This window comes from Balaenoptera acutorostrata, chromosome X (genome assembly GCF_949987535.1).
Source record: "Balaenoptera acutorostrata chromosome X, mBalAcu1.1, whole genome shotgun sequence".
Lineage (NCBI taxonomy): Eukaryota > Metazoa > Chordata > Mammalia > Artiodactyla > Balaenopteridae > Balaenoptera > Balaenoptera acutorostrata.
In genome coordinates this window covers 35982889-35997000 of record NC_080085.1, presented here as the reverse complement: position 1 = coordinate 35997000, position 14112 = coordinate 35982889, and the positions used below count along the sequence as shown (strand labels likewise).

General features: G+C 43.9%; 1 protein-coding gene across 1 annotated transcript; it reads right to left on the bottom strand.

Annotated features, from left to right (window-relative positions):
• Nucleotides 1-11356: 11356 nt before the first annotated feature.
• Nucleotides 11357-11830, bottom strand: MPC1L (mitochondrial pyruvate carrier 1 like). The gene has a single exon (XM_007180133.2). The coding sequence runs from the start codon at nt 11828-11830 to the stop codon at nt 11357-11359; it is 474 nt and encodes a 157-aa protein (XP_007180195.2).
• Nucleotides 11831-14112: the final 2282 nt, after the last annotated feature.

Below are 14112 nucleotides of genomic sequence, written 5' to 3'. Positions count from 1 at the left end.
TCTTTCATGTGTCTGTAGGCCATCTGTATATCTTCTTTGGAGAAATGTCTATTTAGATCTTCTGCCCATTTTTGGATTGGGTTGTTCGTTTTTTTGTTATTGAGCTGCATGAGCTGCTTGTAAATCTTGGAGATTAATCCTTTGTCAGTTGCTTCATTTGCAAATATTTTCTCCCATTCTGAGGGTTGTCTTTTGGTCTTGTTTATGGTTTCCTTTGCTGTGCAAAAGCTTTGAAGTTTCATTAGGTCCCATTTGTTTATTTGTGTTCTTATTTCCATTTCTCTGGGAGCTGGGTCAAAAAGAATCTTGCTGTGATGTATGTCATAGAGTGTTCTGCCTATGTTTTCCTCTAAGAGTTTGATAGTGTCTGCCCTTACACTTAGGTCTTTAATCCATTTTGAGTTTATTTTTGTGCATGGTGTCAGGGAGTGTTCTAATTTCATACTTTTACATGTTCCTGTCCAATTTTCCCAGCACCACTTATTGAAGAGGCTGTCTTTTCTCCACTGTATATGCTTGCCTCCTTTATCAAAGATAAGGTGACCATATGTGTGTGGGTTTATCTCTGGGCTTTCTATCCTGTTCCATTGATCTATATTTCTGTTTTTGTGCCAGTACCAAACTGTCTTGATTACTGAAGCTTTGTAATATAGTCTGAAGTCAGGGAGCCTGATTCCCCCAGCTCCATTTTTTATTCTCAAGATTGCTTTGGCTATTCGGGGTCTTTTGTGTTTCCATACAAATTGTGAAATTTTTTGTTCTAGTTCTGTGAAAAATGCCAGTGGTAGTTTGATAGGGATTGCATTGAATCTGTAGATTGCTTTGGGTAGTAGAGTCATTTTCACAATGTTGATTCTTCCAATCCAGGAACATGGTATATCTCTCCATCTATTTGTATCATCTTTAATTTCTTTCATCAGTGTCTTATAATTTTCTGCATACAGGTCTTTTGTCTCCTTAGGTAGGTTTATTCCTAGATATTTTATTCTTTTTGTTGCAATGGTAAATGGGAGTGTTTTCTTAATTTCACTTTCAGATTTTTCGTCATTAGTGTATAGAAATGCAAGAGATTTCTGTGCATTAATTTTGTATCCTGCTACTTTACCAAATTCATTGATTAGCTCTAGGAGTTTTCTGGTAGCATCTTTAGGATTCTCTATGTATAGTATCATGTCATCTGCAAATAGTGACAGCTTTACTTCTTCTTTTCCGATTTGGATTGCTTTTATTTCTTTGTCTTCTCTGATTGCTGTGGCTAACACTTCCAAAACTATGTTGAATAATAGTGGTGAGAGTGGGCAACCTTGTCTTGTTCCTGATCTTAGTGGAAATGGTTTCAGTTTTTCACCATTGAGGACAATGTTGGCTGTGGGTTTGTCATATATGGCCTTTATTATGTTGAGGAAAGTTCCCTCTATGCCTACTTTCTGCAGGGCTTTTATCATAAATGCGTATTGAATTTTGTCAAAAGCTTTCTCTGCATCTATTGAGATGATCATATGGTTTTTCTCCTTCAATTTGTTAATATGGTGTATCACATTGATTGATTTGCGTATACTGAAGAATCCTTGCATTCCTGGAATAAACCCCACTTGATCATGGTGTATGATCCTTTTAATGTGCTGTTGGATTCTGTTTGCTAGTATTTTGTTGAGGATTTTTGCATCTATGTTCATCAGTGATATTGGCCTGTAGTTTTCTTTCTTTGTGACATCTTTGTCTGGTTTTGGTATCAGGGTGATGGTGGCCTCGTAGAATGAGTTGGGGAGTGTTCCTCCCTCTGCAATATTTTGGAAGAGTTTGAGAAGGATAGGTGTTAGCTCTTCTCTAAATGTTTGATAGAATTCGCCTGTGAAGCCATCTGGTCCTGGGCTTTTGTTTGTTGGAAGGTTTTTAATCACAGTTTCAATTTCAGTGCTTGTGATTGGTCTGTTCATATTTTCTATTTCTTCCTGGTTCAGTCTCGGCAGTTTGTGCATTTCTAAGAATCTGTCCATTTCTTCCAGGTTGTCCATTTTATTGGCATATAGTTGCTTGTAGTAATCTCTCATGATCTTTTGTATTTCTGCAGTGTCAGTGGTTACTTCTCCTTTTTCATTTCTAAGTCTGTTGATCTGAGCCTTCTCCCTTTTTCTCTTGATGAGTCTGGCTAATGGTTTATCAATTTTGTTTATCTTCTCAAAGAACCAGCTTTTAGTTTCATTGATTTTTGCTATTGTTTCCTTCATTTCTTTTTCATTTATTTCTGACCTGATCTTTATAATTTCTTTCCTTCTGCTGGCTTTGGGTTTTTTTTGTTCTTCTTTCTCTAATTGCTTTAGGTGCAAGGTTAGGTTGTTTATTCGAGATGTTTCCTGTTTCTTGAGGTAGGCTTGTATTGCTATAAACTTCCCTCTTAGCACTGCTTTTGCTGTGTCCCATAGGTTTTGGGTCGTCGTGTCTCCATTGTCATTTGTTTCTAGGTATTTTTTGATTTCCCCTTTGATTTCTTCAGTAATCACTTCGTTATTAAGTAATGTATTGTGTAGCCTCCATGTGTTTGTATTTTTTACAGATCTTTTCCTGTAATTGATATCTAGTCTCATAGCGTTGTGGTCGGAAAAGATACTTGATACGATTTCAATTTTCTTAAATTTACCAAGGCTTGATTTGTGACCCAAGATATGATCTATCCTGGAGAATGTTCCATGAGCACTTGAGAAAAATGTGTATTCTGTTGTTTTGGGGTGGAATGTCCTATAAATATCAATTAAGTCCATCTTGTTTAATGTATCATTTAAAGCTTGTGTTTCCTTATTTATTTTCATTTTGGATGATCTGTCCATTGGTGAAAGTGGGGTGTTAAAGTCCCCTACTATGATTGTGTTGCTGTCGATTTCCCCTTTTATGGCTGTTAGTATTTGCCTTATGTATTGAGGTGCTCCTATGTTGGGTGCATAAATATTTACAATTGTTATACCTTGCTGTTGGATCGATCCCTTGATCATTATATAGTGTCCTTCTTTGTCTCTTGTAATAGTCTTTATTTTAAAGTCTATTTTGTCTGATATGAGAATTGCTACTCCAGCTTTCTTTTGCTTTCCATTTGCATGGAATATCTTTTTCCATCCCCTCACTTTCAGTCTGTATGTGTCCCTAGGTCTGAAGTGGGTCTCTTGTAGACAGCATATATATGGGTCTTGTTTTTGTATCCATTCAGCCAGCCTGTGTCTTTTGGTGGGAGCATTTAATCCATTTACATTCAAGGTAATTATCGATATGTATGTTCCTATTCCCATTTTCTTAAATGTATTGGGTTTGTTATTGTAGGTGTTTTCCTTCTCTTGTGTTTCTTGCCTAGAGCATTTCCTTTAGCATTTGTTGTAAAGCTGGTTTGGTGGTGCTGAACTCTCTCAGCTTTTGCTTGTCTGTAAAGGTTTTAATTTCTCCATCGAATCTGAATGAGATCCTTGCTGGGTAGAGTATATCTTGGTTGTAGGTTTTTCTCCTTCATCACTTTAAGTATATCCTGCCACTCCCTTCTGGCTTGCAGACTTTCTGCTGAGAGATCAGATGTTAACCTTATGGGGATTCCCTTGTGTGTTATTTGTTTTTTTTCCCTTGCTGCCTTTAATATGTTTTCCTTATATTTAATTTTTGACAGTTTGATTAATATGTGTCTTGGCGTGTTCCTCCTTGGGTTTATCCTGTATGGGACTCTCTGTGCTTCCAGGACTTGATTAACTATTTCCTTTCCCATATTAGGGAAGTTTTCAACTATAATCTCTTCAAAAATTTTCTCAGTCCCTTTCTTTTTCTCTTCTTCTTCTGGTACCCCTATAATTCGAATGTTGGAGCGTTTAATGTTGTCCCAGAGGTCCCTGAGACTGTCCTCAGTTCTTTTCATTCTTTTTTCTTTATCCTGCTCTGTAGTAGTTATTTCCACCATTTTATCTTCCAGGTCACTTATCCTTTCTTCTGCCTCAGTTATTCTACTATTGATCCCATCTAGAGTATTTTTAATTTCATTTATTGTGTTCTTCATCATTGCTTGGTTCCTCTTTAGTTCTTCTACATCCTTGTTAAATGTTTCTTGCATTTTGTCTATTCTATTTCCAAGATTTTGGATCATCCTTACTATCATTATTCTGAATTCTTTTTCAGGTAGACTACCTATTTCCTCTTCATTTGTTAAGTCCGGTGTGTTTTGACCCTGCTCCTTCATCTGCTGTGTGTTTTTCTGTCGTCTCATTTTGCTTATCTTACTGTGTTTGGGGTCTCCTTTTCACAGGCTGCAGGTTCGTAGTTCCCGTTGTTTTTGGTATCTGTCCCCAGTGGCTAAGGTTGGTTCAGTGGGTTGTGTAGGCTTCCTGGTGGAGGGAACTAGTGCCTGAGTTCTGGTGGATGAGGCTGGATCTTGTCTTTCTGGTGGGCACGTCCACGTCTGGTGGTGTATTTTGGGGTGTCTGTGGCCTTATTATTATTTTAGGCAGCCTCTCTGCTAATGGATGGGGTTGTGTTCCTGTCTAGCTAGTTGTTTGGCATAGGATGTCCAGCACTGTAGCTTGCTGGTCGTTGAGTGAAGCTGGGTCTTGATGTTGAGATGGAGATCTCTGGGAGATTTTTGCCGTTTGGTATTACGTGGAGCTGGGAGGTCTCTTGTGGACCAGTGTTCTGAAGTTGGCTCTCCCACCTCAGAGGCACGGCCCTGATGCCTGGCTGGAGCACCAAGAGCCTTTCGTCCACACGGCTCAGAGTAAAAGGGAGAAAAAATAGAAAGAAAGAAAGAAAGAGGCTATAATATAGTGAAGTAAAATAAAGCTATTGTAAAGCAAAGCTATACAGACAAAATCTCACCCAGAAGCATATACATATACACTCACAAAAAAAAGGAAAAGGGGAAGAATTAATATCTCCTGCTCCCAGAGTCCCCCTCCTGAATTTGGGCTGATTCGTTGTCTATTCAGGTGTTCAGCAGATGCAGGCACATCACGTTGTTTGTGGAGCTTTAATCCGCTGCCCCTGAGGCTGCTGGGAGAGATTTCCCCTTCTCTTCCCTGTTCGCACAGCTCCTGGGGTTCAGCTTTGGATTTGGACCCGCCTCTGCGTGTAGGTCACCTGAGGGCGTCTGTTCCCCGCCCAGACAGGACGGGGTTAAAGGAGCAGCTGCTTCGGGGGCTCTGGCTCACCCAGGCCGCGGGGAGGGAGGGGTACAGAGGAGGCGGGGTGAGCCTGCGGCGGCCGAGGCCGGCGTGACGTTGCACCAGCTCGAGGCGCGCAGTGCGTTCTCCCGGGGATGTTGTCCCCGGATCCCGGGACCCTGGCAGTGGCGGGCTGCACAGGCTCCCGGGAGGGGAGGTGTGGAGAGTGACCTGTGCTCACACACAGGCTTTTTGGAGGCGGCAGCAGCAGCCCCAGCGTCTCACGCCCGTCTCTGGGGTCCGCGCTGATCGCCGTGGCTTGTGCCCTTCTCTGGAGTTCGTTTAGGCGGCGCTCTGAATCCCCTCTCCTTGCGCGCAGCGAAACAAAGAGGCAAGAAAAAGTCTCTTGCCTCTTCGGCAGCTGCAGACCTTTTCCCGGTCTCCCTCCCGGCTAGCTGTGGTGCGCCAACCCCTTCAGGCTGTGTTCACGCCGCCAGCCCCAGTCCTCTCCCTGCGATCCGACCGCAGCCCGAGCCTCAGCTCCCAGCCCCGCCCGCCCCGGCGGGGGAGCAGACAAGCCTCTCGGGCTGGTGAGCGCCGCTCGGCGCCGAGCCTCTGTGCGGGAGTCTCTCCGATTTTCCCTCTGCGCCCCTGTTGCTGTGGGATCCGCGCTGATAGCCGCGGCTCGCGCCCTTCTCTGGAGTTCGTTTAGGCGGCGCTCTGAATCCCCTCTCCTTGCCCGCCGCGAAACAAAGAGGCAAGAAAAAGTCTCTTGCCTCTTCGGCAGCTGCAGACTTTTTCCCCGGACTCCCTCCCGGCTAGCTGTGGTGCGCTAACCCCTTCAGGCTGTGTTCACGCTGCCAGCCCCAGTCCTCTCCCTGCGATCCGACCGCAGCCCGAGCCTCAGCTCCCAGCCCTGCCCGCCCCGGCGGGGGAGCAGACAAGCCTCTCGGGCTGGTGAGTGCTGCTCGGCGCCGAGCCTCTGTGCGGGAATGTCTCCGCTTTGCCCTCCGCACCCCTGTGGCTGCGCTCTCCTCCATGGCTCTGAAGCTTCCCCCCTCCGCCCCCCGCAGTCTCCGCCCGCGAAGGGGCTTCCTAGTGCGTGGAAACCTTTCCTCCTTCACAGCTCCCTCCCACTGGTGCAGGTGCCGTCCCTATACTTTTGTCTCTGTTATTTCTTTTTTCTTTTGCCCTACCCAAGTACGGGGGGAGTTTCTTGCCTTTTTGGAGGTTGGACATTTTCTGCCAGCGTTCAGTGGGTGTTCTGTAGGAGCAGTTCCACGTGTAGATGTATTTCTACTGTATCTGTGGGAAGGAAGGTGATCTCCGCGTCTTACTCTTCCGCCATCTTCTCCAATCCCCTAATATTCTTATGGAAGTTCAAAGATACCATTTTCTTTCAGCAAATTCACAAATTCATTCATACTTCCTTATTCCTTTTACCCAAAAAGTCATACACTTTTGACTTTGTCCTGTTTGTTTCCTAAACTGCAAAACCCCTGTCCCATTGTATGCAGTGGTCTGTGGGATCAGCTTTACCCTCACCTTCCCCTACCTCTGCTCATTTCCAAAGCCAGCAGTACTGAACTGGGCCTTGTCGCCCCTGGACCTTGAGGGACAGAATTGCCACATTCCCCACTGCCTGGAGGAAGTGCTTCCGTTTCGAGCCCAGGTGAAGCCCTGCTCCTTTGCTTACTCAGCTGCCCAGCAAGGATGTGAGTTTTAGAGAATGGGGGTGGGGGGGATGTATTTTTACCCTGAAATGCATTTAATGTAGTTCTGTAAAACCTGGATGAACGCAAATATGCCTGTGACTTCCTGCTTTCATCTTTCCTGCTACTATTTGGTCTTTAATCTTACATTTTCTTTCTCCCTTCATTTCATGGAGTTCTTTTAGAAGACTTCAATAGTAAAGTAACAATTTTCTTTCATCTTGCAACTTCCCGCAAACTAAGAAACTTCATGAAATATTTCCTAGTTTCTACATGTAAGATAACAAAACTTGGGATCAAATTAAATCTTGATTCACTAACCAATTTAAGATCTGATTTCTCACCTTAGGAACTTTGGATTATGAACACTTTCATTTCATACCTCTTGTATCTATTTAGCTTTTCCTTATCTACCCAAGAAACATTTATCAAGTATCAACCACATGCCAGGCACTGAAGTTGATGCAAATGGAGGATATGTAAGGTATGGACAATGGTATGTGAGCTGTCATCTTACTGGATTTATTGTCTGCTCTGATGAATTAAAGATACTGTTCAGGGAATTCCCTGGCGGTCCAGTGATTAGGACTCAGCACTCTCACTCAACTGCCGGGGCCCTGGTTCGATCCCTGGTCGGGGAACTAAGATCCCACAAGGCGGGAGGTGCGGCCAAAAAAAAAAAAAAAAAAGATATTGTTCAGAAAACATTATTCTGTCAACATTTAATTACATTAAAATTGAAACGAAGATAGGAAGACATGCCTGGAGGGGGCTTTAAAGCAAACATAGCTTTAAAGCAAACACAGCTTTAAGACTTCCCTGGTGGCGCAGTGGTTAAGAATCCGCCTGCCAATGCAGGCGACACGGGTTCGAGCCCTGGTCCGGGAAGATCCCGCATGCCGCAGAGCAACTAAGCCCGCGAGCCACAACTACTGAAGCCTGAGCACCTAGAGCCCGTGCTCCACAAAAGGAGAAGCCACTGCAATGAGAAGCCTGCACACCACAACAAAGAGTAGCCCCCACTCGCCGCAACTAGAGAAAAGCCCATGCGCAGCAACGAAGACCCAATGCAGCCAAAACTATAATAAATAAATTTATTTTTTTTAAAAAAACACTAATTAAAAATAGCAAACATAGCTTCAAAGGTTGATCCAAGGACATCAACTCTGTGGGACTCTCCCACAGATCTGTGCACGTGGGCACAGGGCATGGACAAAAGGGTGTTCACAGCAGCCTTGGCAGGCAGCCATCGAGAGAGGACTGGTTAAATAATCACAGCACATCCATGCTACCGAGTATTATGCAACTGTTAAAAAAGGCTACAATGCCATGATAGGGAATGACGTGTAAGACATTAGATAGAAAGGCAGAATGTGTAACAATGCATAGCATGCTATAAAACTGTGGTATTTTCAAATAACAGAGGTCTGAAAAGTTGTGTACTTTTCCCAAGCTTTTTTGCCATGTTACCGCTGACAAAGGAATTGGGGTCGAATTTGGCTTTTCTAGTTTTTGCACACTCGTGTATGAAATTTTTACAACAAAGCTGCACTCCTGTAGTTTGAAAACTTTTCATTCAAATTTTGAATTTCAAAATAATAGACATAAATTCAAACTGCAAGACTTAACGTGTCACGCTTCCTGGAATATATTGTAGCCTCCATTTTTGCGGGGGTCAGCTCCACCTCCAGGGGCACTCGTGAGTTATCAGGGTCAGGAGAGGCCCAGGAAGTGGTTTCCTACCCGCACAGGGCTTCATCATCTCTAAGTGCCTTGTTTCTGTCCAGCAATGTGATTTATTCCCAGCCTCTCCCTGAGACACAGTATGAGGTTCATAGTTTTGAAAGAATTAGAGGAGAAAAATGGTTGTAGCATTAGAGTTGTAAAGATAAGGCAGTTCGTTGGATTTTAGCCTGGGCTTTGCCAGGAAGGTCAGAGGACCTAAAGAGAAAGACGTTACTTATTAAACTCAGTATAAAACCCAAATTCTGGGAAGTAACAATAGTGTGTCAATAACAAAAGCTTCTGAAAAAATAGCTCTGCCTATTTGGAAAATGTTTTTGGCTTCATAAAGTAGTGGTAGAGACCTGTAGACAGTTTAAGTTAAATTGCCAAGACCAGAAAGAATTATGTTTGAGAGTTTGGGGAGATTATGAAATGACTATTACCCTAATGATTTGAAGGGTGTGTTTTTATTAAAGTATTAATCACTTACATGGCTTTAAACACTAATATCCTAGGCAACAAAGGGTTAGCTCTTAGCTGGGTGGGCATACTACAAGTTAGATCCTGTAAGTGGAGCATTGCATTAGAATGGAGGTGTTGCAATCTTTTGGATATTTGCTCTAATCGTTTTGCCCTCTAAATTATAAATGTAGAGTGACAGGAAATTATCAGCAGGGTTTACCTATTTTCCCCTTACCAGGTTAATTAGAAACCTACCTGCTCTGATATGTCTTCAACAGACAGTGGCCTTTTACTGAAATATAATAGTCAAATTACAAAATACATTTTGTAAAACAAATCTAAAAATGCATTAATTTCCACTCATGTAAGAGCAAAGGGGGAAAATCCTTTAAAATTTTAATAAAAATCTCGATAAAGGTTATGATTCATTTCAGAACTTTCAGAACTGCTTTTTATTAACGTATGATAGTCTGAACTATCTAAAATATTATGAGCTACCACCTATCTTCCAGAGACTTCTTTCCTGCTTCTCAAACCCATCCTCTGTAATATATGCATGTTTGTAATGACCACAAAACTGTAAACTGAGCATTTTGTGTCATCTCTTGGGGAAGGTGGGCTATGACCTTACATGATTTATTACTTCCTACTGAGTTTCAGGAAGGCAGGAGAATTTTTATTTCAGAGCCACGTGTGGTAGCCAGTCTCCAAGATGGCCCCCAATGATCCCTGCCTCCTGCTATTCCCACCCTTGTGTTGTCCTCCCACAGCATACCCCAAGGTTGGTCCATGTGACCAAGAGAACACAGCTGAAGTGATGGTATGTCACTTCCCAGATTAAGCTATAAAAGACTATGGCTTCCATCTTGGGCTTTCTCTCTCTGGGGGAAGCCATGTTGTGAGCAGCCCTATGGCCCACATGACAAGGAACTGAAGCCTCCTGCAAACAACCATGTGAGTGAGCTTGGAAGTGGATCCTCCAGCAAGTCTTCAGAGACTGCAGCCCCAGCAGACAGCTGAGAGACCCTAAGGCAGAAGCACCCAACTAGGCCCCTCCCAGATTCCTGGCCCTCCAAAATTATGTGAGATATTTGTTGTTTTAAGTTTTAAGCTAAGTTTGGGGGTGATTCATTACACAGCAATAGATAACTCATACACTGTCACTTTCCAGGGTTTGTTTTTCCCCCTGTATGCAGAATGTGAAATGCAGAAACTGCCTACAAAGAGGACTACTGCTTAGATGCCACAGAAGGTAAACTTGTGCCTGTCTTGTCCAAAACCTGATGTCTTCAGAAACTTTCAGAGTTGTTTTCAATATCTTTGCATTTGAAATCTTTAACAAAAGTAGGGTTTTTGATCACATACATTGGGGTTCCCCAGTAGACCACCCTGGAACTTCCCCCATTCTCCAGAGGGAGGGGGGATTGGGGGTCAAATCCTAAAGGGCAGCCTCTGCTGCAGAGGTAATGGCCTTACACCCAAAGCCCCACCCTTCTCTTTTCCCTCCTCATGCTCCCAGGTTTAAGCAAAGTCCTTTAGCACCCATAGGATTCCTAGGGGGGATACCCTGGGCTAATACTGTTGACCACTGACCCTCACCCTCACGCCTAGCTAGAGTGCAACACAGGGTGATAGGTTCACCAGCTTTACAAACTGCCAGTTCCCCCATTTTTAGGCATGAGGAAAAGAGGAAAGGATTATGATCTTGTCGTTTTTATTTTCTGTTTACCTAGAATTCAGGGTTGACAGCCACTGACCGCTGAGTTGTTTATTTATCCTGATTCCATTGAAGGTTCTGTCATTGCTCCCGGTCATCAACAGATTCTAGGTTCTCTTGCTAAGTACTCCTTAAAAGTCTGAGCTGGATTTCACTGAATTCATTTAAACCCACTCGGAAGTATTTCCCTCAGTATAAGTAACCCTTGGAATTTTTTGGCGTACAGACATTGTGGCTTATCTGGCCCGGACACCCAAAACAAGTAACAAAAGCATGTTCCCAAGAGAGCTTAAAAAAAAAAATCAATAAATTAGCTAAGTTGAAGTGTCTTTCATTCAGCCTTCCTCCCCTATATAAACTAACCCTCGAGTTGCATGTTCCGTGTAGAGGAAGACTAGCCAATCTACCCTCACCTTCTAAAAACCACTTTATTTCCCCGTCACGAAATAAACAACACTCAACAGCTTCAGTTCTGTGCTATTTGCCATTTTTTATTAACAGAACTGCAGGTTTCAATCAGATTCGCACTGTTTCAGAGTCAAAACAAAACTTTTTATGGATCTTTTCTTTAGGAAGAACAGTTCAGTGCTTGCAAGCTGCAAAGATTTGATAGGGCCCTCTCAATCATGTTCTGGGGTCAGCGGATCGTAGTCGGTGACCTCCAGGCAGTCGCCGTCAGTCACAGGGTCTTCAGCTGCCGGGGTGGTAGCGGGGGTAGCGGCGGTAGAGCCGGGAGAGGCGACAGAGGCAGCAGCGGCTGTGGCTGCCGTGGCGCCGCCGTAGTGGTAGATCAGATAGCGGCCCCCCTGCATACTCTGCGCCACCACGTTGGTGCCGTGACACGCCATCAGCAGCAAGTTGCGAGACTGTACGAGGTAGGCGAACCGCATGAATACCATCGAGTAGAAGATGAGCGCCGTCGTCATGCGGCCTCTGATGATGTCCAGCGGCGCCCTCATGTCCTTGAAGGCGGCCAGCGGGAGGCCCCAGTTGGCCACTGGACCCCAGAAGTGCGTGCTGGTCACGTAATCCCGGAACTCCTTGGTCTTCACGATCTCCACCGCCCTCCGCCACAGTGCCGCCACCGCCGCCATGATCGCCGAGCCGTGGGAGCGCCAACGGATGAACAGCCAACCGACAACGAGGTGGAGCGCAGAGCCCGGAACCGTTGATTACCCTGCGGCGGCCCGGAACCTCCGCCTTCGTGCGGCGGCCGTAAAGCGCGCTAGACAGCACGTGCCGCCGTCCTGCGTAGCTTTGGGGGCGGGGGCGCGGCCTCGCCCTCGTGCCTTCGCGTTTCTGCCGTAAAGTGCACCAGATGGCGCGTGCAGCTGTCGTGCCTGTCTTTGGGAACGCGAGGCGCAGCCTCGCCCTCGTGCCTTCGCGTGACTGCCGTAAAGTGTGCATGCGTGTGCTTCTAAGTGAAGGTGGGATTACAGCCTCGTCCTTCGCTCCCCGTCGTGCTGCGGCCACCTGAAAGCTCCTCGCCCAGGGAGGCGAGGGTCCTGCTGACTACTTCTACACAGGGGGAAACTCTCTTCTCTCCAGTCTGTGGACAGCGTTGACTAGATGTTGATACAGAATTCTTCAGCCAGGTACAGAATTTTCTTTGCACAATTTGCCCGAGTGTTACTTGCGAAGCGACATCTCACCTCTAAATATTTCAGCATCTGGCTCTTCACAAGGACTTTATCCTACAAACCACAGTACAATAATCCACTCAGATACTTAACGTTTAGTACTATCATCTAATATGCAGTGCATATTTAAGTGTTACAGTTTTATGGCTGTTTTTTTTCTTTATTGTTGGAGGGGGGAGATCCAGGATCCACTCAAGATTCACATTTAGTTATCATCTCTTTTACATTAGTCTAGAAGAGTTCCCCAGCGTTTTTTGTCTTTTGTGACATTGATATTTTTGAAAAGTACAAGTCAGTGTTTTTTTCAGAATGTCCTTAATTTGAATTAGTCTGTTTTCTCTTAATTAAATTTAAGTTGAATGTTTTTTGGCAAGAATACTATACACGTGTGGTTGTGTCCTTAGTGCATCACAGTGGGAGGCACGTGATATCACTTTGTTCCCTCATCGGTGATAGTGAGTTTGATCATTCGGTTAAGGAGTTGTCTGCCAGATTTCTCCATTGTAAAAGACCTTTTCCTCTATGTAATCAACAGATAATCCAAGGGGAGCCTCTTATGAGAGTGTATGGATAAGTCTTTCACCTAATAGTTAATATCCATTGATGAAAATTCTTAATGACAAAACTGATGACTCTTTTCCCAGTGTTTTCTACCTTTTCCAGTAAAAGTAATGTGTTGAAAAGTAATAAAGTATACATTGAAATATTAATACTTTAAGTAGTGATTTACAAACAAGCCCATTATACCTTTAAAAATTAATACATTCATTATCTATGTTCATTTACATCCCAGATGTTTTACAAATATAGCTTTAAAATATACGGTATAGCCATTGTTCAAAAGGAAAGCAGCATCATTTTCATATAACCCTTTTAAAGCACTGGGCTTCCAAATATCAATGACTGGTATACTGGTGTGAGTCAGTTAAGTATACATTTGAATTAATAAGTCAGCAAGCATGAATTGAGTGACATTTTAGGCCTACCCTGCCAGATGCTCCAATGTCCTAAAAGAAATGTAAGTTGCCACTCCTTGTCCACAAGAAGCTATCAGTACTTGTAGATCATCTCACATAGGTTGTTACTTGATTTTGATTACCTATTGCTGTGTAGCAAATCACCCCAAAACATAGTGGCTTAGAACGACAACAATCCTTTATTTTACTCAGAGATTTGCAATTTGGGTGGGACTCAATGGAGACAACTTATCTGCTCCATGCATGGCCAGCTGGGGCAGCTCAGCTTGACACTGGAAGATCCACTTTCAAAATGATTCACTAACAAGGCTGGCAAGTTGATACTGGTTGTTGACTGGGAACTCAGCTGGGACTATTAAAGCTGCTTGTGCTTCCTCACAGCATGGTGCCTAGGAACAAGTGTAACAAGAGAATCAAACAGAAGCTATGTGGTAGGCAGAATTCTAAAATGACCCCCAATGACCCCTGCCCTTGCATAATCTCCCCCAAGTGTGGGCAGAACCTATGAATATGATTAGATATCACTCCCATGATTATATGACAAAAGGGAATTTGCAGATATAATTAAGGTCCCAAAGTAGTTGACCTTAACATAGGGAGATTCTCTAAGTGGACGTGACCTAATCACATGAGGTGCTTTGTTTTGTTTTGTTTTTGGCTTAAGACAACGAGTTTATTTTCTCACAGTTCTGGAGACTAAAAGTCCAGAATTCAGCAGGGTCACGCTCCCTTTTGGGGCTGCCTCTTCCATCTTCTGGT

Coding starts and splice junctions, on each gene's coding strand:
- MPC1L (XM_007180133.2), bottom strand. CDS start 11,830: ATGGCGGCGGTGGCGGCACTGTGGCGGAGGGCGGTGGAGATCGTGAAG.